Raw genomic sequence first — 26617 nt, forward strand, 5'->3', positions numbered from 1 at the left:
AGGCTCATATCAGCTGGAACTGATCCCCCTCTGTGCCACGTGTAAGTTTCAAAAGTTAGTGTGGGAAGTGTGTTTTTACTAAAACAAAAATAAAAACAAAACTAAGATGGCTGCTTTTTCTTAGTGATTTAGAGATCCAGGATGCATTTGCCTGCTACCCTTTCTATATTACAGTACCCTGAGTCCATACAACTAAATTTACACAGTGTTTTCAGGGAGGAGGAAGAAAGTGTGCTTATGTTGGGGGACCACCCCATCTTATCCCAGTCTGCAGACAGAGAGGAGGAAGAGTAGGGTGGTTACCTGGGCTCACTATTGATGCCAGAGCAGCCCACAAGGGAGAGGAAGAGAGCAGGATTCACCCTTCCCCAAAAGTGCATTTTTATCTGCATTTTTGTTGTGTAAGTGTAGTACTTAAATGTACTAGAGGTACTATAGGATATTATAAAAAGATGGGCATTATGCCTCCTTCAGTGTGGAAACAGAGGCACACACGCACCATAGGCAACCCAGGATTATCCAGCAGAATAGAGCCAGTACTAGAAATCAGATACCCCACATGCAAAGGTAACACTTACGCTACACTACAAGCTTTCCCAAGCTTTCACTTCCTTCACATCTTACCCTCTTACATCAACATATCCCAAACTCGCAATCTCCTATCTCCAGGTGCTCTGCTACATTTCTATCACCAGAACCCACACAAATTCCCAGGAAAACCAGAGCTGGAGTTAAACCTATCTAAAGGCATTCTGACCAACCACTAAGCCAAAGGCTAGGCCCTAGCATGGTATATGGGCTCAGGCAACCACTGTTTCTGTTCACTACAGCTTTCAGGTGCTTTCAGAGAAAAGGATTTCCACTGCAAGACTCACAACATAGAATTAGTTGCAGGAAACATTTCCAGTCAAACTCAAGTCTTTGTACTCTTGCATGTTCCCTGCTGATGGGTGACAGTGGTGGTTGCAGCCTAAACGAAGAAACACTTTCAAGTTTAAAAACTGAAGCTGAAGCCTCAGTTTAAACTTTTGTACAATTACTTCCTTCAGATCACGTAGATGGCAAAGAAACAGATCCTTGGGCAAACAACTGCTAAGGTACTTCACTGAACAGCCGCCAGCTATGACAGCCAGCATGTGCCACAGCACACCACAGGGCTTTTGCAATGGGCCTGGCACGCAGCACACTGTGCAAGACTCAACCTTCTGCACTGGCTCCAGCAGAAAAAAGCTCCAGTGGTGGTCAAGGACAGACTTTGCTAACTTGAGCTCTTATTTTTCAAAGATACTCTTGCAGACCTCAGCATAAGGACATGCCCAGCGTCAAGCTGCAGTATGCAGTACACTATATTCCACCGCTGTAACTGAGAAAGCTGGATGACTTATCTAAGTTACACCAAGGCTGCACTTGCCTTGTGGAACCGTGGAGGATCAGGACAGCACAGAGGTAGCTCAAACCCATGAGACTTGCTCAGCTCTGACTTTACAACTATTGTCATTGTCCTAAAGAGATTATAGGCTAAATTTAGATGGGATGTAATAAACTCAAATAACTGACACCCCAGTCAAGCAACAACATGGCAGAGAACAAAAGGTATAAGCAGATCTATTGAAGCATGAGCTCCAAGAACAGTGGTTCTATAGGCATTAGCTCACTTGTGATCAGCATGGAACAAGGCGTAAGATACTCAGGAGATTTAAGTTTCAGTTGTATCTTAAAAGGCAATAAAACGTTCTTTATTCTCACCTTTATTTATCTAAGTAAGACTCTAGAGAAATACTAGCATTCCTGAAGTGTCCACTGCTATATGCTGATACTGTGTCTTTATTTGAAAGGAAAGAAAAAGACCCATTAAAATTCTTTTAAGTAACTTGCTGTCATATGCTTCAAAAAATGAATAATCAAAACACAAAGAGTAAAAAAGGGGTTTTTGTCTCCAAAGCAGGAAGGGAAGTATTTTTCAAACCTAAGAATGCACAACAGAGCCTGGCCATGAGCCTATTGGCATCTGTGTCTTGATCCAAATGAACTTTAAGATGTCTGTTCTCCCAGAGGACATGTACTGTTTTTAAAAAAAAACAAAAACAAAAAAACAAGAAAACATGACTGCTTTTAATCTACCTGAAATATGGGATACAGACACAGTGTATTTTGTACTTGTTTTATACTATCCATGTTCCTTTTAGCCTGCTGCAGCATTATTAGTATATTTCTGTTCCTGTATCACAATATATAACTAACATTTCCCAGAAAACCCACCCAGGGCCATATAAAGCCATCTGCTTTTAAGTTAGCAATGAATTCTTCTTACAGATACAGGGTACAGAACAGCTCACACTGTCACTCCAAGAAATTATGCTGCTGTTTATTTAAGTAATGAAGGAATTTGTTCTAAACAGTTGGGTTTTTTTCCAGCATTTGTTCTCCACATGTGGTTTACTTCCTCAAGTGTTGATTTTTCATAGTTAAGAGACTTTTTCCTGCCTTTTATCCACCAGGCTAATTGCATTCTTATTCTTTTCTGTTTAATGAGAGCTGACACGCAGCTTAGTGCTCTGTAAAACAGGAAGCAATGTATTTCCTGTTCCAAAGAGGTAATAGTTTAAAGTGACCTCAGATGAATTGGACATATGGGAAATGGACAAATACAGCCTTGTGATTATTTGAAATTTTTTCTATTGTGACATGGAAGATGTAGTCAAGTCCCTTTGTCCCATCCTCCTGCATCCTGAAATGATCTATTACCCAAAAGAATAGCTCCTTAACCCAGCTGCTACAAACCATGCTCAGCTGTTCACAAGCTCCTCACCTGAGCAAACTAATCTCTCTCTGCTGCTTACCAAAGTGATCCCAGATTACCTTGTACTAGGAGGACTCACTTTACACAAATAAAGCCACGATGAGCCACCTGCCAGAATCTCCCTTCCCCTTCTAACACTTGCAGTTATGAACACCTGTACTAGGCACTTCATGTCACACACCCCCATGAAGTTATTCAATATACAACAACATACAGTTGCAGTAACTGCCTTCCCCCTAGGCTGTCTCATCTGCCCATGGGTATGCCCTCATTTATCCAGAAAGAGCTCTTGCAAATATCCCAAATACAGAATTTTGTAACAGATTCCTAGTTGTTATCCCGATAAACAGAGGAACTGAGATTCCTTGAAGTAGCACTTTTTCTAAGGAGCCACATTCTGACCTTCAGCTTTTCTTCTAATGACTCTAATTGTAAGAAAAGCAGCAATCACTTTTGAAAACACATATGGTATAAAGTAAGTGTAATGTACTGTATTATACCCATTTCTGACTAGGCAAAGCAGCAGGACTGAAACACAAAATTCAAGTAAAAGTTTAAAAATCTGTGCTCCAAACCCAAAGCACTCAAATTCCTGTAAGCCAGATTTGCTGAGTCAGGCATCGCTCTGCTCACTGGCTCCAACTCTGACAAATCTATTTGCTTCTATTGTAGCAATGAAACATGGTTCACTTTTTTATTACGAAAATTCACATCCGAAAGAATTACATGCATTTTACAAAAGAAAGTAAAGATTCACCAGCCAATCTGACAGCATCTCTGGCTGTCAAACTTAACACATTTATCACAGCTGGTAGAAAAAAACCCAGTAGCTGCAAAGGGTATTGACCAGAGTCTATGAAGGAAGAACAACCTTCCCAAGCATTTTAATGTCTAAAGCTGAAATTTTCTCTCATATGAACTCTCAGTCTGAGAACACTAAACCCTCTGCCTAGAGGATTAGGATTTATTTTTTTTTCTTTACACAAGACCTTTGAAACACAAAATTTAAACTTTGCTATGTTCAGTGACCAGCCACCTCGTGGTATCTCTAGCTACCTTTTCTAATTCTGCCCCCAAAGAATCAAGTTAACATAACAGAATTGCAGTTAACACGTAAACTTCTTAAGAAAGGCTGACCTAAAGTTACAGAGGATTTTAGCTGGAGAAGAGGTGCTTAATGCTGCTTGGTCAAGAGACCATTATGGAGCAAGAAAGAAAACTTGTAAAGAGATTTTTAAAGTGGTACCAACTTAGGTAATTATTTGAGTTATGCAAAAAATAAGTAACAGAACTTAATGTCAAAACCTGCTCTGTGTCACGAGCTTTGACTACTTCCTCATCATGATGAACAGGGCAAGTTATTTTTGTCCACTGGGGAATTTATTTATTCAAAGTCATGAGATTCTAAGACTGCAGAATGTAAGTGGAGGATCTGGGATTTTTAGAAAAGACCTCCCCCACACCTCACTCCCAGAAAAAGGAAAATCAGGAAAAGTATTATATTTTAAAAATACTCAGCAAGTTATGACACAAAGAAGGTGCTGAAAGTGAAGAAGTAACATAGCACAGATGCCTAAATAAGACATTAACTGTAGATGGGATAAAGATACAACTTTGTCCTTTACTCCATCTTCTTAAATACTGCAGAAGGAGAAACACAAAATTGACTAGTTTCCTTTCTTCCAGAGAAAGCAGGCTGTGCTAACCTCTGCACGACTCCCTCTAGCTACAACCAAAGTGAACTAAACATCTACATTTAAACTGGGATTTTTCTGTTATAATGACGTCATATCTGCAAGTGCCCAAACCTGAAAGTCCTGGGCCCATACAAACCTAGAGATTTCTCTGAAGGCCAGGGTTTCCCGCTTGGATATTCTTTCTCTTGGTAGTGAACAAACTCCAAAGTTATTTTTGCACTTTTTATTTTTTTAGTAGTCCTGTGCAACCTTTCCCCCCCCTTAAAAAACTATCTCAATCTGCAGGTGAGCAGATCTTACTTAAATTTTAATCGCTGTGGACTACTGTGATCTATGTTAGCATGTTTACACTTCAAAATTCATTTGCTTCTTTAAACAAACAGTGGCCAAAAATATGTTGTGTCTGTGCTCAAAATTCTTGGAAGGTATGTTCTTAGCTTGCATAACAAACATCTACTCTAAGCTCTTTTGGTAATATCAGTGATTAAAAAGGAGGACAAAGCTTGCTAATGAAAGGGTGTATATGCAACTCTGTACAGAGCAATAAATTGTTTTCAGTACAGAATTACTGCTGCAATCCTATAATTCCCCTTTACTTTAACCCAGGAGCCAAATGGCAAGAATTTAGGAAAAAGCAGTGGATAAATTAGCAAATGTTATTTTGTAGAGAGCTAACATTGCTTTCATTTGAGAGACATGACTCCTGCCTACTACAATCCTTTGGGTAAGTCAATAAGTACACAAGAGGAAACCCGATTCAGATGACCAGATAGTATTTTAAGAAGTTTACAGTGGAGCAAGGCCATATCTGTCCTATTTAACACCAAACTAATGCCTTGGAAAAGAAGATGAACAGTAGGGTGATAAAAGTTGATTCATCCAGATATTAAAGCCCAGGGCTGAGTAGAAGAGCTGCAGGCAGGTCTGAACACTGAGTGACTGGACAGTAAAACAGACAGTTGAAATTTCAGTATAAATAGGAGTGATGCATATGGAACAATAATTTAAAAAAAAGTTTCAGCTTCACAGTGCAGAAATAAGCACCGAGTTAATATGAAAGAAATGAGCTCCCCATTTTAGGAGATCCAAGAGAACATCAGCTCAACACTAGCAGTGGTCAGAAAAACAACTGGGGAAAGAATAAAAGCAGAAAATGCTCTTGTATCTTGAAAGCTTTTTAACAGGACAATTGGAAGGCAGCATACAAGGAGGATACATGGAAGACCAAAACATTACAAGGGTCTATGGGTGTGACATAGTTAAACAGAATGTCCTCTTCTTTAAGCTGTGAAGCCTGAAGGTATCAGGGCAAGACTATAAACACCAGGAGTGCCTTGAAGCGATTCACCATTTCTTCCAGCAAAAAACAAACAACAAAAAACCCTCCAAACAACCAAAGTTAGAGGTATAAAACTGCAATGTATAAGATAATAAGGAATAGATTTAATTCCATATGACGTGTAGGTAAGCTACTGAAATTCTTGACCCAGGCTAAAAAAAGCTGTCAAGGATTCAAAAATGGACTGGACAAACTCATGAAAGACTATCCACCAGGAACCTCAGATACAGACATACCACTTCTAGCTCAAATTTGTGAGCTGGAAAAAAAAAAAAAAAAATTAAGATCACTGGTAGCTAGGAAAGTATTCTGGATAAACATATGTTGGGGCCATCTTAATATTCCTTCCAAGGTATCAACGGTCAAAAAACATAGTGGGCTAGATCGATTTTTGGTCTGAGTACAGTCATTCTTAGTGCTCAGCAATCTGTTAACCATTCACACTAGAAAAGCAGAATGATTGGCCTGAATTAGCTCATTTTTATTAGGGTTTTAGTTAAACCAGGGAAGTGAAAGTTTACGCATACGTTCCTCAGTCATGGCCCGCATATGTGAGGATGTGAGGTGCATACACTGGACTGAGATATAGTTTATAGAGTATCTACTGACAATGCCTGAGGAGGAAAAAATGGATGACTGCAGGCACCCTTCATGACAGCCTGCATAAAACAGTCAATTCAGTGCATTAACATGAAATCCACGTTTATAAAACTGAGGAAGAAACACACAGAAGAACAGGAAAAGTATATTTAATTTTCTATTAAACTTCCAACCAGAATACATTTTCCCAAAACAGAAGTTGAGGCTTTTTACATTACTGATAGGAATTTCATAATGATCAACACCAGATTTTCTCAAGAGAAAACAGGTAAAATGTTGGTGATACTCCTTCGCTGGTCTCCTGGCAAACCTAATCTTTTTTCAAGGTGAAGTATTACCAAATCCTGTGAATGTCAAAGCAACGTTCTAGTTCCTACTTACTTCTGCGTATTTTTTTAATTGCAAAGTAGTAATAAGAAAAGTATTTTATAGCAAATTCCCAAAGCCTGTTCTAAAAAAATGTTAGAGATCCCCTTTATAAGGCCATTTTAATTCAAGCAGCGGCAAATTTGTTAGAATGGAAATCTGAAAGCATTTGTATGACCTGCTATCATGACTTTAAAAAAAAAATGCAACTCACTTACTTGATATGTCAAACTATTTATAACCTCCCTCGCTCTCTTCCCAACTAACCTGAACAACCGTAAGCAGCCTCATTCGACTCTTAAGTTTTATAAAGTTTTTCTTATTGATTAAAACAAAAATTGTCACAAATACCCACCATATACCATTCGTAAGAGTTAGTGCCTCAAGCTTAGCCTAAAAATCTGAGCCATAGAGAAACTGATGGAATTTATTAAGAGAATTAATTTAGGTGAGAGAGCTCCAATCAAACCCAGCCTGCACCACATTACTGATAATGCCTAGTTTCATTCTACTTTTTTGTCAAGACTACAAAATACTGTTTACTCTAGTAAGTTCAAAGTTTAGCTTTGCCTGGCTGAAGTTGTAGATTCTGAAGTTTCATTGCCATGCCCATGTTCCCAGAAATCTTCAATTTGCCTTGAAAGAATGCCTAAAAAGAAGAGACAGACCATATGAAATGCAATACAACATACTACCTCAAATGCACCCCTCCCAAAAGTTATGGGCTGTTACGTATGTGTAGGTCCTAGCCTACAGACACCTCACATTCATCAACAAATGTATCTTCTGAATAGTAAACTGAGGAAGTTGTATGCTAATTATATTTGTGGTACCTAAAGAGAATAAACTTGGTATTGCTTGTTTCTTGGACTACCATAACGATGGATCCGTATACAAAGCAGGGCAGAATACCCAATGTTTTGGTGATGACAGTTCATAGAATAAAAGTTCACTATTTCACTTGAAGACAATAAAGCAATAGTGCACACTAGATGCCACAACTGATTTCTTACTCAAATCCTCCCCAGCCATTACTGATTGTTACTGATTAGATTTTTAAAATTGAATTAATTTGTGAAGCAGACACGCTAAAGATTTGGGCTTTTTCCTCCAGACCTTGTAAAAACATGAACTGCATGCACTAAAATATCCAAATTGTAGATATAAAATTGCAATTGCTTCTGAATTTCCTACAGGTACATTACAACATTTCTATAATGTGTTTCACCTTCAGACTTCTAGACACACTTTAGTTTGTGAAAATTCTTATTTACCCCACGATTACCAGGCCAAAAACTTAAAAGAATGTTACCTAGAGCATTTCAAATTTAGAAGTACAGAACAGCAACTTAAACATCTGGTTTACTCGTACCCTATGGCTGCTTTTAAGACACTGAGGAATAAAAAAACCAAATAATCATAGGCATTCAGTGAATGCTCACCTCAATTTCTATTTTTTGGCATCAAGATTACTCCTTAGACTAATGCCAGCTATGAGTGTAAAGCCCTCCAAACAGAGGGCCAACATTTCTCCCTTAAGTCAAACACTAGTTTCCCTCTCTTCCCTGCAAACAAAGCACTATTATATCCCCCCCTTCTGGATTACCTACAGGATGTCTAAGATAATATGTATCTGTTCAGAAGAGTAGATATTGTCTTTCCTGATTAATCTTACTTTAGCCAATTTGTTCAGAGAAAGTCAAGAATTGTCATTTTTCATATCAGCCATGGCAGTTTTGGAGGAGGCAATTTACTTAAATTATTTCAACTTAAACACACTCAAAACAAGTCTATTCTTTTATCATCTCATCTTTGCTATACTTACTGTCTGAGGATTCATTTTGCCAGTCATGAGAGCTAACAGATCAGCATCAGCCATTGTAATTGTACAATCCGCCTTCTTATCTGTAAGACAGAGTTGACTATGAAGATTCAAACCGAGAGATGAAACAGTAACAGAAGCTGCAACTCCATGAATAACCTGTTGATACTACAGGTTAGCAAAACAGTGTGAAGTGCATACAAATAACAGTCATTATGAAAATATCAACAAGAGATTACCCAACAGCCAACAGGCATCTGTGCCACCTTGCAGCACAGACCATCCCAACACTGAAGATGGACCTCTCTGAAAGGTGCTAAGCAAATTCATTCTTTGAAAAGAAATAATAATCTACTTGTTATCAGACAGAATGTTAATTGCAAGCACTGACAATGGTCTTAAGTTTTATCAAGCCTAAATTTACTAGTATTACGATCAACTCAGAATAAATATGTTGTCCCCTGTAGCACACTCTGAAGATACTCATCACTGATATTTCAGGCATTTCCTGCCCTCTCCTTCAATGGGAACAACATGTGCATTCTAAAAGCACTCATTTGAATTAATTCAAATCCAAAATTTTCAGGATCTTCTTATCAGAAATCAGCTGAAAAATTACTTTAGTAAGTTCTGACAGAAATATGTCTATACCAAAGGGCAAAAAATGCACACATCTCCTACACTCATCTGATTATTAAACTTAGCTTGTTGACAAAATGTTGTCCGTACAACAGAAAACAATGCTTTTCTTTTAGTAATAACTTAGATGAATGAATTCCAAATCAAATCCCATGTCATGTTTTTAATTAAAAGCTTTATGATACAGGTTCATGGATATATGAGATTCTGAGGACAGACTGCTGTCTTTGGCTTTTTATTTGCATTACCAGGATGCATGAGTTCACATATAAGACAAGACATTTTCACGGCAAGGGTACAAATCCTTTGTTTCCAATGCTTTTAAGGGATTCACCACCACCACCCAGTCTGTGTCTTATTTGTCTGCCTTTTTTAAAATGGAACTTGAAGTTTATGTCAGCTGGTACAGTACTGAAATAAGTCAAGTTTTATTGCTTAAGTATCTGCATAGGAGAAGTAACTTGACAAGACAGACCAGCTTATGACCTACCAGTGTCTCCAACAAAGCAACCGAAGAAACAGCTACAAATTACATTTCTGGCCCAAATTTTAAAAGGTGAGAATAACAAAACCCTCGAGGTTTAATTTTTTATTTTTGTTTTTTTAAAAGCTCTGATTCCTGTGAAAGTCATATGACAGGTCTGTCTGAAGTCTCTAAGAAAACGTGCAATTATTTAGACAGAATTCAGAGTAGAAGACGTTTAATTCTTGGTCCAAAACATCATGGATTAAAAATGTCAGTAATAAGAAAAGTTTAAAACTACGGTAGCTCTACACCACTTTTGCTCAAGGTCACTATAGCTTAAACAAAATATGAATTTATATTATTTTCATTAGTTTTATGTATTTCCTGCAATGACATAATAAAATAGCACTGACCTGAATTAACTGCCACAGAGCCTTTACCATTTTTCACATCTACTATCCAAGTTGCTTCTTTCCCATCAGGACCATCTTTTACTTTGAAGGCAAAGACTCCACCAATTTTCTTGACAAACTGCTCTCCTTCCTGTAATGACCATGTAATAATGTGCAAGTTATTCATTTACTTCAAAATAATTTTAAAGTAGTTTGAAATAAACAGAAAGTCATTTAAAAACCTTTACCCTTTCTACCAACACAGAAATATTTATTTCCCTCTATTAGGCATAATTTAAACAACTATTAAAAAAACAAAACAAAACAACAAAAAACCCACAAACACAGACTATGACTATCTATATTAAAAGCTATCAACTAAGAAAAATGACCACTGTCCTAACAGTCTTGTCTTGATGCAAGTCTGACAAAATGCGATTTCTTCTAACCACACTTATAAAGTGAGCAACAAACACCAAAACACAAAGTTTCTTGTGTTAATTAGCAAGCTCCTCACATACAACCTAAACTTGCTTTTAGTGAAATACCCTTAAACAGGTAGGAACTGTCTGAAGAAAAAATGATTTAAAACCATGGGACAGCGTAGAAAGATTTCTGACACAGCGAAATTCAAAGCTGTAACATTTGTTTCAATGAGCAGTACTGAGGAAGTGATTGATGCTACTATATTCCCATCAGGTTTCATACATGTTCTGTTATAAATTAAAATCCTGTTTTAAGTAAAATAAGTAGTCAAATACCTCTTGGAGCTTCTTTTCAATCTCTTTGAAGACCAAATGTGCCTTAAATCCATCAACAGCTGCGCTGAGAGGCACAGCCGCAATACGGCCAGTGCTGCAATGAAAAACCCATTCATTTACATACCTTTAATCACTTTTTCAGCATCTTCACATTATTATGAATAGACCTAACACCAGTGAGAACAGCCACACTGAAACACTTTAGCAGTATCTCCAAGGCCAGGTTGGACGGGGCTTTGAGCAACCTGGTCTAGTGGAAGGTGTCCCTGCCCATGGCAGGGGGCTCGGAACTAGATGACCTTTAAGATCCTTTCCAACGCAAACCATTCTGTGATTCTATGAGTACAGAGCAACTATATGATATCAAAGTGAAGATTACTCTCTGATGGGCTTGATAGCTTGAATTACAATCACTTCAAGTATCCAGATGTTTTTGCATGTACAGACAGGACACTAATTTTATAATGAAAATATATTATTAAACTTGTTAAGATAAATCAGCAAACACTATTGTGTGAAGAGAGCGCCGCACATTCACCATCTCAGAGAAATCTTTTTTTTTTTTTTGGCAAAACAAATCCCCTTTTCCCTCCCAATTCATATGGGTCTCTTAACTGCCACAAGAGCTATTAAGCATTATTCCTGATGAATGCTTAATGATGAATGCAGCATGAAACCTAATTCTTCATTTCTGCAGAGGCACCCAGAGCTGAAGTAAGTATAGAGATGTCTAAAGAAATGGCAATTCAAGCAGCAGGAAAATCAAGTTTACAATTATTACCATCTCTTGGCAGCAGAGTTTAAAACTGTGGTCAGGTTTGACATGGTTAAAGTGACAGAATCACTTAACCAATATTGCTAGAACTTATTTGTATGATGCTAAGTAGATGTATGCTAGGGTAGCAACAGTAGGGTCTGTCTCATCTGAAGAAGACACATCAATTTTACTAATAAACCAAAGCTGTACTAACAAGATGTAAAATGGTAAAGTGTCAAAAAAAAGCAGAACTGTTTCAAAGACTAATCCAAAATGGATCAAGTCCTGCTGTCATTTACCTTGATGTATACATTCTTGGCAGCTATTACTAAAGCCACTAATTACAGGCTAGATCTGAATCCAATGATTAAGTCTACGTCCATTGCTGTAGAAAAAATGGTATGAAGTATCTTCATAAACATGAAATGCCACCACCTTTCCCTTAATTACACAATACACAACATCATTCAATTACATAAGCGGTGTCTGAACAGATTAGCCGCACTGTTTTGTTCCAAAGTCTGATACACATTAGTGCAACTCCTTGTGTCCCGTATCTCCTGCACTCAAAGCCTTTGGGAGAACCAAAGGTTTTTAAGCTTCTCTAATGTAAGATGAAACTAGTATTGCTAAGATTTCTCTGGTTTGAGTTGTACTTAAGAAAGAATTTTTAAAATTCTTAATACCAATGTAGGTGAAGTGAGCTGTAGTAAATTAGACTTCTAGCAGTACCTCAAGGCAAAGAGTATACAAATAGCAACAGATTCCCTGTTTCATAAAAGTACAGTATTTTTAAAGACAAAGCTCAAAACAATGGAAAATAGTGTACTTCCTGTAACAATCTTCCTCTCAGGTTTAAAACGGTGTACCAAAACCCACTGCTAAGTTTTCTGAGCATGTTTGAAGAGAATCCATGGGGAGACATTTTTTTTCCTGTATCAAAGCTATTTTCTCATATGGTCTAACTGCTTACAGATTACAGTAGTCATAAGATTATCACTTCTGACACTGTACTACAAAAAGCTACTGCTGCAGCCCTTCAAAATTCAATTGCTTCTCTCCTTACCTCTTCCACTGATTATACTGTCACCTTTCTGCTTTAAAACCAAAACCATAAAACCCAGAAAGAGTGGCTCAATCTTTCTAAGCAAGGTTGAAAGTGAAAACGGAAAGGGAACAGCACATTAAAAAAGTGTCTCCTGAAATTGTTATATTTACAAATTTTAAGTATTTCCTCTCAATTCCTGTCCATCCTAGCATAGAACTATAGCAGACTGCAAGACAGCTTCATAGCAGGGTTCTCCTCTCACTCTGATGGATGCTACAATTCCAAGTGCAAATTCTTTAGCCAGGACTGGACAAGTAACATGCCTGAATTCTAGCAGGTACTTAAAATACCACATGTAACACATACAGATGACAGCAATTCTTCATAAAACCCAACTATTAACAATTCTAGCAGTGAAAGCACTGGGTATCCCTATTCCCGGGGATGTCTTACTTTTTTTGGCAAGTCCCCAGTTTCAATTAATTCATTTTGATGTGGCCTATTTTGTTCTTGGAAGTGTTTTTTTGTTTTGCTAGCTTTTTTTTCTCCAAGCATTAAACTTCTCCTTACAGAAAATCATGAGAGCCATTTTTATGGGCCAGTCTGCTCTCTTCAATAACTTGTAACTCACAGTGCACAGTGTTTATCAGGAATAAGACACTGTGTGAATTATAATCTCTGCATGCACCTGCAGTGCTGTAGGTACACAACAGTTCTAACTGCTGAGCAAGTTCCAGTTTACAGTGGGATTTCTTCCTTGCACAGAGGCAAGCAATTCTAAAAGAAGTAAATTTTGAAACACAAAGATACAGGAGCACAGTGAACACAAAGTGAGCTTAGTTTACACCACTACTGAACCCCCAGTGAAAGTTTCCAATGTCAGTATAACCAAGACCTGTTCACAAATGCTGAACACGCATTTTCATTCAGCAGTGCATTTTCTTGCGCTGTGCTCTATACCATCTGAAAAGTGACTATTTTGTAAGGCCTCTCAGTACACACAGTGCTTTTTTTCTCCCCAATCAGTCAGCTACACGCAGAGGGCTGACCCTTAACTGCCCCACTTCTCTCCCAGGGCATTAGGCCACGGAATCGGAGCCTCCCGTCTCGCCTGAGCGCCGCGGGCGGCCACAGCGCCGCGGGGCTCTCACCTGGCAGCTTCGGGGAAGCCCATGGCGTAGAGGGTGACCACCACGGCGCCACCGAGGCCCAAGTTATGCTGCAGCGCGACCTTTGCCCCTGGGACCTGCCTGCTCCCGGCCAGGCCGCGCAGCTGCCAGCAGAGTTCGGTGCACTGCGCCAGGCCTGAAAAATCGAGCACAGAGCGTGGCTGGTTAAACGAAGCAAGGAACCTACTACAGGTATGTTCCATAAACTCCCTTCCCTGGTAAGCTGTTACGTGAATACGTGCAATAGGATTTGAGAAAGCTAATTCCTGACAGCTCAGATACGGAGGAATATATATTTTTTGGGAGGCCCAAAATGAAGGCAAATCCCTTTTGTTATAGCCCTGATTTTCAGATTACCCTCGGCCTCCCTGTACTATTCCATTGGCTATTTCTGCAATTACGATCCAGTTCCACCACACACACATTTCTTCTCCCCTCCACCATCCACAGACCTCCATCCCTTCCTCTGGACAGCTGTGTAGGCCTTTGGGCAAGACAGAGGATAAATCTGCATTTTATGCACCAAATTTCGCACATTGCCAACTGAAATATAACAAAGAGGATGAGTAAAAAGTTTTATAATTCCAGTCATAGATGATAATTAACAGGTTTCATTCACATCCTCAGCCTCAAGGAGAGAATGTGTACCATGGTAGAACCTGCCCTGGAATCGTCTGGCAAGTTAAGATGACTTACATGACCTCTGATTAGCATACAGCTAGCCTCAAGACTGTTATATAGTGAAATTAAGCTGACAGTCTGTAGATATGTCATTTTCTGCATTTTAATGACTCTTCCCCCCATCCCATGGCAGTAGGGAGAGGCATTGCCAGTAATTGCCTCTACATTTATCACTGGGTAAATGACAAAAATCTACCACAAACCTAGCAATGTAATACTCTCATCCTGTTACAGGTACCCACAGTCTCATTTACCTGGAACATTTTTCTTCCAAAGCTTCCCAATACCTCAATACCTCCCCCCCTACACTAACTGCAGATTATCTAGCTGTTACTGCTGTTTACATGAAGGTTTGTTGTTTTACAAGTTTCCTCTTTCTCCAGTTTTCTGACAACTTGTCCTTTCCAAACAAGGAAGGTGAATTATCTTCACAAATCCAAACACATGTTATCCAAGAGTCATCTCATTTGGAAGCAAACGTAGCAGTTTAAAGAGAACAAAAAGCAAAACAGAAAAAAAGGGGAAAAATGTTGCTGGGAAATGGTGACTGAGCTTCTGTTATAAACATCAGATAAATATCTTGACATCCAAGGTTTAACAGAAATAGCTTTTATCACAGCTAATAAGGGTGTAGGCTATTCAGATGCAGTAAAAGTCTCCAAAATCTGAGTTTTAAAGAACAACAACATATGAAAATAGTTATTCAAACTACATTCAGCAGAAGTTGTACTATTGAGCAATTATTTAGAAAAAAAAGTTAAGCTGTTTTGCAGGTTGCTTTAATAACAACAGAAAAAAAGCACCACAGAATTAAGTAAGATGAAATTCACACACCAACTCTTTTGGTTTGAGCAATCCTACATGGTCAACCTCCCTAATGCCTGCATTAGCTGAAGATGAGGATCAACTCCAGAGCTTCCTTCTAGTTGTATGAAGCCCTCATGTTTCATACAGACAAATACAAGTGGGAAGCATCTGCCTGCTCAAGAGCTCTATCTCATATCTAACTGGCATGACTAAATGAAATGGTTTTGCATACCTGTAGCACCAAGAGGATGTCCCTTTGAAATCAAGCCACCACTAGGATTAATAACCCATTTTCCTCCATAAGTATTGTCTCCTCTGTCAATCAGGTCACATGCTTTTCCTACAAAACAGTATTTATAAGAGAAAAATGTTCTTTTTTTTGTTTTTAAGTGATTTTTCACTTCTGCTGTCACTTACCAAAGATGCTGCATGTCAGTCAAAACCTAGGAAATACTACACCACAGATTTTACAAAGAGCACACTGAGATTAGCCAAGCTACATTAATGAGACTTGCTTATATCACTGGAGAAAGTGTAATGTGGCAAAGTAGTATGAGGGCTAGTGTTTGATACAAAAGTTTTAAATTTGCAGTCAAACTGTTTTGTTGATATACAGTATTATGATATAATCAATATAATGAAGCTGTTCATTATTTTATTAAAGAAACTGCAGTAACAACTATGTTTTTTGTAAAAGAGGGGTTAGCTGTAATTTGTGACCCTCAGGAGATGGAGGTCCTGGTGAACACCAAGTTGGACATGAGCCCTTTCCACAAAGAAGGCTAACGGTACCCTGGGCTGCATTAAGATAGTCAATAAAACCACTCATAGGACTAATGCTTAGAATTGCTTAGCTTTCCAGATCATTGGTTCCCATCCCTTCAGCAGACAGTTCTCCCTTTTAACCCGTCTCTTACTCCTTTATTCTTGTACCAGCTTCTTCAGCCTACATTATTAACGTTGAAGTCTAAAAAAAACCTGCCATATTTCCTGTATTTATAACTTCTGCCATTAAGTTATAAATAGGCCAGGTTAGTCTTGCACATCCAAATCCACAATGTGGTTTAGCCATTTCACTAATCTCTATGTCTAATTAGTCTACCGTTTCAAGATAAGTTTCACAATTAAGGTCAGATTGACTGAAAGGTGGTGAGACTTGCACTATTAAATTACCATACACAAGACTTATTGGTCAGATAGACAAGTACCATCAGGATTCTTCTGTATCTTCAATTAAAGGAATGAAGCTAAAAAGCTTAATGTCAATGTTTACCATTTTTACAGCACATACCATAAAAACACAGCAAAGACAGTAAAAAGCAAGCATTCAACGGCAAATATAGAAAGTCTTACTGAAGTTGTATGAACTTCTGTTTCAGTGAGAAAGCTTAGACTTAATACACCATCTAGTGATAGAGTATGATATTTTCTCAGTGATATTAGTTAAAAACAAATTAGAGAAAGATTAGATCAGATTATTTATTCAAAGCAAGAATACATTTAGAGTTAAAATATATCAAATACTGAAGTAGCAGTTCAATGTATTATTTATTTGAAATCAAACAAAACCCTCTTCAGTAGAAGCTTTTAATGGTTTGACTTGCATACATAGAACTGAACTCCACTGCCATTTAACCTGTTGTAAATCCACTCACTTTGATGAAATTAAACTAATCTGGACAGACTGTGCATTGTTATACAGTTGACTTTAGAGGCACCTTCACAACTTGCCAACAACTCTGTATTTTCAAGTGCAAATATGTTTCAAGATTTTAAAAAAAGTTGTATCAAAGATAAGTAACTTGGTAAGGCCCTCTAGGGAAAATTCTTGTCTGATTTTTTTCTTCTTAAAAGGAAATACAAAGACGGAGGGAAATCTTGGGGTAGGTAAGTATATAGCCCTGAAAAAGGGGCATAATACTGAGAAAGATCACAAGAGTCCTTAATTTCCTTGCTCTGCTTGCTTAAAAGAGCCATCCCTGCCCAAGCTAGCCATATCATTTCAGATAGCTGTCCAACACTTGAACCTTCCTTGTATAGTTCTTCACAGTAACACGCTCATTTGTTAAACTAATTCTAGAGTTTGCAGGTCTTCCTATGTTCCTACAGTGGTAACATGCTTTTCCCTCTTATGAGGTTAGCTAGTAAGACCTTCGAATATAAAAATCTGTCCAGTAGACAATTCAAAGTTTTAATTACATGAACAGATAAATATTTTTAATGCTTTCCATTTTAACAAAGCAATGATCTCCATTGATGCTATTACCTTCTGGACAGAGTCCCAGAGCTTCATAGGTAATTAATTCATTAACTGAGAAACAGTCATGAAGTTCAATCACATCGACATCTGTAGGTTTTAGGCCTGTTTCTTGAAAACATTTTTCTGCAGCTTTTTTAGTCATATCATAGCCAATCTGCAACAAGAAGAAAACATAGCTAGCTATTTCATTTCGACACTTAATTTTAAACATGCTTCTATATATCCTGTAAATTAAAGTAACTTGTAGGAGGTGGCCTTCTAATTTATTTTAATGTATCACATATCACAGAGTTTAATATTCATACAGTATGAATTGTATAGAGAGAAATAATACATTCTAAGTGTCACTGTTGGCATGTGGAAACTTTTTGTGGGAAATTCTCTAGTTTCCTAACCTTGCTCACAAGCCAAATTGCTCCTCTGCACGACTCAGAACAGCAGCCTTGAAACAAATTCTCAAACCATTTTGCTACCTTTTTCTATCAGCCTTCTGACTAGAATTGCATTTGAAACCCAAACAGAACATGACTGCAGTAGAAAGTATTGGGTATTCTAAAGGTTTGACTTACATCCAATTATTTTAGTCAATATGCAGTGGGATCGAAATTTTGCAGTGGGATCGAAATTTTGCAGTGGGATCGAAATTTTGCAGTTCGGGTCTTTTCCTTCATCCTACTTAAGCAAGTAACGATGACTATACCAAACAGGTTATTTCAGCTTCAGTATTACACAGAAATAAGTAAAACTGTTTTAAGTTTCATTACTCTTATAAACAGAAAAATGAAAGAAATGGTTTTCTTGCTGTTCAAATTGTTTTAAAAGTAGCCTTTAAATAATTTGTTAAAAACTAGGTTTCTGATAGTCTGTTTATAAATTTCTTACTGTTGTTCCACAACCATACTCTCTGCTTACTCCACCTGCCCAAATGAAATTACTTTTACATTCACCACAAAGTATAATTTGTTTGCTTACTGACACGGAAATGTCTACAGTATCATTAGGACTTTCAGGTATTAAAAAAAACCCTTTGAGGAGTATCAGGGATTACAAAACCGTAAACTTACCAACTTTATACAACTGTTTCCTTCAAACGTGCTTGGATAATCAGTAGCCATCACCTGTGCTAGAATTTCCACAGCTTTTGGCTGCAACTTCAGCCTTTTCACAAACTCCTCGCTAGCCAAAACTGCAGCTGCAGCACCATTTGATGTTGGACTGATTGAAAGAAAAATAACGATGTCATCATTCTAAATTAGTAATGCCAATCTTCCATAGAACTATCTTTTAATACAAACCAAGAAACAAAAAGGACAAACAGTGGCTGATGCCACTGAAACTATGAATTCCACCAGTGTTTGCTGGACACTTTCAGTAATATTTATAAGAGACATTTGAAAAGCATGACATCAAAATAGAAACGCATCATTAAGGTTTTTCAATTTGGTGAAATACAGAATGACCTGAAAGCCCCAAAGTACAAAACATATTTCAGCTTGCTGTATTATACTGTGAACAAGTATCTAGATAGCATTTGGGCAAGACAGAGATTCTACATTTGCTTTATTTATAAGAAGTTTTACTTAAAATAATCCATAAATTTTAATTTACACACAAACAGACTTTTATTTAAATAGATGTCCTAACATATTTGTCTTAAAAATCAAGATTTATTTCACAATGCTAAGTCCTCTCCTTACCAACACTGTAAGACAGTCAAGTAATCAAAAATTTTGCGAGAATGAAGGACTTCATTTAATGTGTACTTCTGTTGGAACTGGGAATACCTAAGAAAAACATATAGATGCCATCTTAGTTTTAGCACAGCTCTTAGCAGTAGATATACTACTATCATACTATTAGGCAGCTATAAAGCTGTTTTTACAAAGTATAAGACATTGGATATAGAATTTACACTGGGTATAATTCTCATTCCATAATAAAGAATATACACTGCAAAGTACTTCTAAAAATAATACTCCATTTTGCATGAATTTTTTAACAGCAACATATGTTCAGTATAGAGTACATTATACTCACGGGTTTTCAGTTGAATGGTTATGATTCTTCAGTGCAATTTTTGCAAAGTATTCTGGATTTGTCCCTGGCAGGGGAAAAGAAAGCTGTGTTGAACTACTCTATTTCCCAAACAGTGCTAACATAGCATTTTAAATACTGTGTCATAAAAATTTGACCTTTACAAGCATCTTTACAAGAGACTCATTGTTATCAAGGTTTTCCATAGAACTCAATTTAGGTCTAAAAATTAGATAAAGACTACTAAACATGGCTGAGTTTTAGCTAACAGAATATCCTATTTGGATATTTAACATTTACTAACATAAAAATACAGAAAATAAGTGCATTTTATTTGAGGTATTATTACATTACTGAAACCTGAATGCCCATTTTCCGATCAGTGCAGAACAGCTGCAGTGAAATACTAGAATCTAAGTTTAAAATTCTTCCATATACTAGTCTAAAACTAAGTGCAAATAAAAGATGCTCAACAGGCCAGCCTGTTACCTTGGAGCCAATTCCCTTCACTGGTGAGGGGGTAAGAAATGGCAGTGGCAGCAGCCTAGTACTATACATTGAATCAAATACCCGAAAGCTTTTGTCAAACAATTCAGTCCCAGGCCTATCTACTCATCCTAAGACACAACGAAAAAATGCAGGGAATTATACAACCCAGCCCTTACAGACACACAAGCCATACCATTAGCATGATTACCAGACACTCTGTATCATAGCCTTAATTTTGTCTTCTGATAGTTTTGTTTGCCTATGCATCACCAGCTTTTCTGTAGCTAACTCTTTACCCAAATGTATTCCCATATGTGTTAGCTATAGATGTTGCAGTTGTAGTACTTGGGTAAAAGAAAGGATACTGAATGCTAGAATTTTTAAAAAACAATATCTTAATATATATTTTTTAAAATCATTTTATTAAAAGAGGACAATGAAAAAATGTATTTTAACATACCGTGTATCGCCATATATTCTTTGCCAGCATTTACAAACAACTGAGGTGCTACTGGAGCGCTTGCTAAGCCATATTTATCTGTCATAATTTTCAAATGTTTGTCAATGGGATTAACTCTGTCTGAAAACTAAAAAGAAGAGAAACAGTTATAAAGTAAGTCATAATTTCCTTTTCTTTACAACATCACCACAAAAGTGGCATGGATTTCAAGCAAAATAGACGTTTTTCTGATATTTTAACAATTCCACTGGACAGTATGTTGCACTTTAGTGACATGTTTTGAAGCATTCATAATTTCCCAACTATAAGAAGGAGTAAATAAACAGAAAATGCCTAACATTATAATCACTGCACTGATTCAGGGCAAGGACCACTCCTATGTGACTTCTATCAGAGTTACTGTCTTCAGCAGAGGACTTCAGGTATTTTTTACCTCAGCTTAATATCCTATAGTTAATATAGTTCCAACCTATAAAATTAATACTGTACTAGTATTTTCAATGAAGCTTAAATAAGTATCATAAAGCATGTTAAAGATAACTCTTAGTCATTTCAAACCAAACCTCTGAAGACATTTTCAAATTTGGCAGTTCTGTAGTTAAGTGACATATAGGCTCTAATATTGCTTGCCATAAGGCAAAATACAAACAACCCCCACACACTTCTTCAGTAAAAACAAAGAGACAAGAAAGAAAGGTTTACAGAAGTTGCTAGTTTTTAGGAAAGTGTGTTAATTGGTCAACTGAGTAAGCATCAAGCCAAAAGCCAGAAGACCCAGATTCTTTCTGTGACTTGCTGTGTCATTTTGAGGAAGACACTTCAATTGCTCAGTATTCTATCTGGTACTTTCATTATTCCCCATTAACCCTGCCTTTAACATATGCTTGGCAAAATACTAAAAGCATGACATACTATGTAAAATTAATTCTAAAACATTCCATACAAAATTGGTATATCATAGCTGCAATCAGAATCATAAAAGTCATTAAAAGTTTCTGTGGATCAAAATAATGGTTTATTTCGTAATCATATAGAGCAACATCTTAAAGCAACTGGTATTTATGAGAATTTGTCTCAAAAGAATGAGGAGGTGTATGTCACCTGTGAATACAATAAAATGTATAAAGTGTTTCAGACACTTACAGCTGAACCAAGAGACCCTTTTGCCATCCTCTCAAAGCCAAGTGCCAGAACACAGTCTGCCAAACCTTAAAATAAAATTTGTGGCTATTTAAAACACAATGTAATTATAAATGACATTCTGTACTAACAACTATTCAATTACAAGAACTATACATAAACATCTACCAGCTGCTCTTCCTCCTTCATTTTTGAAAGAGTCAAATTGGGGTGGGAATGGTATCAATACAGACATATTGATACTGAAGAATGAGAGATCACTACAGGTTTATTTTTAAACTGCTTTGACAGCAATTATCTTAGATGACCAAGCACTTATGTCTCTACTACAAATACCAAAATAATATAGAATGTTAGAATTTTCATTTCAGAAACATCAGCATTTAAGTGCAAGAAGGTATCAAAGTCCACAAAGGAACTGCAGAAACAGAAGGAAACACTCATCTGTCAGTTGAAAGCATAGCCTGTCACAAGGTGTTGCTCTCTTCTCCCTCCTTCCAAAGATGTTCTAGTCAAACACTTGTGTTAACTTCAAGTTAAAAAAAGAAAAAAAAAGCTAAGCTTTTTAGCAGATTCTTTTCTCCTTTTCATGCTGCAGAGCCTAGTGTCTTGCAGTACTATAATGCGACTTGCTCTGCACTGCTCCAAACAATTCTTCCAGAAAAAACTTAACTAGCTTACTACGTTCGTACAGCTTATGCCACAGGATAGGACATTTATATCTATATACACCATCTTACTGCATCACAGACATAGTCTCTTACGTGCACACATAATGCTCTAGTTCATAGTGATAGTCTTACTCTTTTAAGTGCTTGGTCTTATGCTTGTATATACAACGGACCAACCTTTTCAGCTGAGGCAGAAAACACAATTTTGCCTATGAGGATAGGACATTTGCAACTCAAAGTACTCACACATTCACTAGTTCTGTTCTTCATTCAAGTTACATTTGTAAAAATAGAGAATATGCATTACCCAGCCCCAGAGCAAAACAACTCACCTCCTTCTACTAGCTGTTTGGCCATGAACAAAGCAGTCGATCCAGTAGCACAGTTATTGTTAACATTAATGATAGGAATGCCAGTTAAACCCAAACTGTGATAGACAGCCCGCTGTCCACTGGCTGAGTCACCTTTATACAGAGACACAGCATTAGAATAAGGTACACACACAAACTTCACCAGCAAAAAGAAATCCCACCATGTCTGTGCAATGCTACCACTTAAACTGTAAACTTCAACTTCTGAAATCTCATCTTGAGTATGTCTCTCCAATACCCACAGTACAAGAACCTTAGAAACAAGAAAATAATCAGATTTTAAAAATAGAAGTTTGTCCTGCTTCTGTGACAACAGGCTGTGAATCAACGGAAGGAAACTGAACTGGACAGAAACATCTTACGAGGTGCAGCTTGGAAGCCACTTACAGGTATCACAACTGTACTGGACAGGCTGGAACTCCAGTGTGAACTTGAGTTGAGGGGACTGTGATCTGTGGGTGAGTCCACGCAGGAGCCCATCTGCAGCCGTGGATAAGTCCACAGCAGAGCAGGTATATCTCGAAGGATCTGTGCAGTGGTTATGTCTGTGCCACAGCAGGTATATCTCTGAAGGCACTCTGGCCCATAGGTGAGGCCACGCTGGAACAGATGCACCTCAAGGTGACTGTGGGTACGTCTGTGCTGCAGCAGGTATGCCCCTGAACAGACTGTGGCTCACAGATAAGGCTCTGCTTGGAGCAGGTACACCCCTAAGGGACTGCAGCCTGCGGGTAAGTCCAACCTGGAGCTGAGGCAAGGGGAGGAGTTCACTGCAACATTAAACCCGATGGTCTGGCCCAAAGGGACCAGGGGTGGAGATTGTAATGGAAATATCTTTACATTGCTGTAACCCAGGATTTAAGTTGCATGTTATGGGAATTACTATATCAGGAACCACCCGAATCAGTGGAGGACAAGCCTTACAGGAAGCAGAGCTAATGCAGCAGTGACTTGACCTGAGGTGGCTTTGGTGCCCAATACCTCCACACAACACACCACCTCCCCTGTCCTGAGTGAGCACTGTAATAGATGGAGCCCAGAATCAAGGACTAAATGAACTCAATGGACATTTTGCGGGCATTTTACAGGGGCAGTCCACAGACTAAGGGAATGATATCCGTCTATTATATCAAAGGATAGGAAGGGGGTGGGGGTTAATGAGGATGTATTGGATAGTGTGGGACCTGAGCATAACATAAATGGTATGGAATAATGGGTGAAGAATATGCTGGCTTTAGCTGTGATAGAGTTAATTTTCTTCATGGTAGCTAGTATGGGGCTGTGATTTGGGTTTGTGCTGAAAACAGTGTGAATAACTCGGGCATGTTTTTGTTACTGCTGAGCAATGCTTACACAGAGTCAAGGCCTCTTCTGCTTCTCCCACCACCCCACCAGTGAGTAGGCTGGGGGTGCACAAGGAGTTGGGAGGGGACACAGCCAGGACAGCCAACCCCAACTGACCCAAGGGATATTCCATACATATGACATCCTGCTTGGCATATAAAACTGGGGGAAGAAGGAGGAAGGGAGGGACATTCAGAGTGATGGCATTTGTCTTCCCAAGTAACCGTTATGCCCTGCTTTTCTGGGGGTGGCTGAGCACCTGCCTGCTGATGGGAAGCAGTGAAATGAATTCCTTGTTTTGCTTTGCTTGCATGTACAGCTTTTGCTTTACCTATTCAACTGTCTTCATCTCAACCCATGAGTTTTCTCACTTCTACTCTCCCAATTCCCTCCCCCATCCCACCAGGGGGGCGTGAGCAAGCAGCTATGTGGGGCTTAGTGCACACACAGCATCACGCAAAGAATAGAAGAATTTTCAGGTCTATCGCCATAAATTTATAACACATAAGTTTTGCACCACTTCAATAAATATACCACCTGATCTTGCTGAAAGAGCTACTTGTATGAAACAGATTTGCAAGGTAATTTTATGGAACTGTAAACTCCACAAGTAAACAGACATAGATCTGTGATCGCTAAAAATAGTAATTTTTAAGAAGTTTGAGATATTTAATCATGTCAGTTTGTAGAACTATCATAACCTGAAATTGATGGGATCCCCCATATTTTATCCACATAGATGTGGATAAACTTTATCCATACAGATGTCTGCAAATGTCACATCCCAATCAAATGACATTACTTACCATAAACATAACCCACGCATGCCTGCTCCACCATTGAATATGGAATCCCAGCATCAGCTAAAGCCGCCTGGCCTAAAAAAAAAGTTCAAAAGTTGGAAAAGTTTAAAAGGTAAAAAGAAGCAGCTCTCAACCATAACAAGCAAATCTAGTCTAGTATGTACAATTCATGCATTCACAAACAAGAAAGTGCTGTAAAAATTCTTTATTATATGATATGAATGGTTAATATAGTCTTGCAACTTAATTCTCATAAGGACAATTTTGCAGTACTTTGAGTTCTGAACAAGTTCCTTTATCTGAAAGTTTCATGCAGTCCATCCTGTGTTCATGCACAAAGGTTGTTTGTCTCAATGGCAGTATGTCTGAATAATTTAGGTAGGTACGGAATTATTTTAAGTGACCAATTCAATTTTAAGCTATCCTTCTGACTTCAGTACTGGAAGTTGAACAGGTCAGTTATGGATTTTGTGAAAGTGTTCTTTTTTATCAGTTTTAGATTTACTTTTTATATGTATCTATTTACTGAACAGTAGCTGTTCCTTCATATGTATAATAAAAGGATTAACTGTAAGACTTAAAGTGTCACAATCAATTTAAATGCTTGCTTTATTATTAAATTACCTGCCTCCGCAGCCATGTCAGGGTAATCAGGGCTGTTCTCACCAGGCTTTGTGAACTGACAAGAAGAAAAAAAAAAACCCAAGAACAAATCACAGTAAGATTTAATACATCTTTTGCTCAAATTGGTATGTTTAAAAGCTTTATATTTAATTTAGAAACAGGTTTGTGAATAATCCATTTTAAATAATGCAATTTAATTTAATTGACCCAAAAGTCAATCAGAGTGAACTCTGGGCTGGCAACCAGAATCACAGAATCATCTAGGCTGGAAAAGACCCTGAAGATCTTCTAGTCCAACCATTAACCTCACACTGACAGTTCTCAACCCCACCAGATCCCTCAGCGCTGGGTCAACCGACGGACCAGCTACAGAAACGCATCTGGAGAGGATCTGTAGGGCCCCTGCTCCGCTGCTGCCAGCCTGCCCGGAGCCCGGCGGGAGACGAGCCCTTGACCCCAGGTTGCGGTAACACCGGGGCACACTCTGGCCGTTCTCAGTCTGTTCTATCAACCTTCTCACCGGAGCTTCAAAATGTTTAATTTGGCCGGCAGATCCGCCCTCCCTGACATACCAACCACAGCTGAACTTTGCGCGGAGCCGCTCCCGCCCAGGCCTGACCCGCCGTCATTTTGTGAGGGGCCTTATCCCATCTGGGCAGGAGGCGCACGGCCCCCACAGCGCCGCCGGCCCCCGCGACCCTCCCTCAGCCGCCGGCAGGGGGGACGCCCGAAGGCGGGGGGGTGGCGGGCCACGGAACACCCCTCAGGAGCGCCGCCGAGACAACAACCGCTCGTGCCCACCCACCCGGGCGCCAAGTTTTGCTCTGCCCTCCCGCACGGCCTCAGCGCGCAGGCTGGCGGCGCGGACAGCCCCGTACCTTGGTCATACCAACGCCCACCACGAACACCCGGCGCCGCATGATGGTGGCAGACGAGCGCGCACCCCTTCCTCCTGCTGCTGCTCCTGCTCCTGCTCCGGCCCAGGCACCGCCGAGCCCACTGGCAGCGGCACGCCACAGCTGAGCGAAGGGGCGGGACGGGAGGCGGTGGCTGTCTCTTGCCTCTCGTCCCACACCC

At 38.7% G+C, this 26617-nt stretch overlaps 1 protein-coding gene across 1 annotated transcript; it reads right to left on the reverse strand.

Annotated features, from left to right (window-relative positions):
• Positions 1-6569: 6569 nt before the first annotated feature.
• Positions 6570-26596, reverse strand: SCP2 (sterol carrier protein 2). The gene is made up of 16 exons (XM_074832015.1): positions 26419-26596; positions 25541-25595; positions 24920-24991; positions 22731-22862; positions 21731-21795; positions 20588-20714; positions 19642-19705; positions 19302-19388; positions 18669-18819; positions 17611-17758; positions 15577-15684; positions 13839-13992; positions 10883-10976; positions 10143-10272; positions 8628-8707; positions 6570-7451 (listed from the first exon to the last, which is right to left on the reverse strand). Exons 1-16 carry the CDS (start codon positions 26458-26460, stop codon positions 7356-7358), a joined length of 1605 nt encoding a protein of 534 aa, XP_074688116.1. The 5' UTR covers positions 26461-26596; the 3' UTR covers positions 6570-7355.
• Positions 26597-26617: the final 21 nt, after the last annotated feature.

The sequence above is a fragment of the Strix aluco genome, chromosome 8 (assembly GCF_031877795.1).
Source record: "Strix aluco isolate bStrAlu1 chromosome 8, bStrAlu1.hap1, whole genome shotgun sequence".
Classification (NCBI taxonomy): Eukaryota; Metazoa; Chordata; class Aves; order Strigiformes; family Strigidae; genus Strix; species Strix aluco.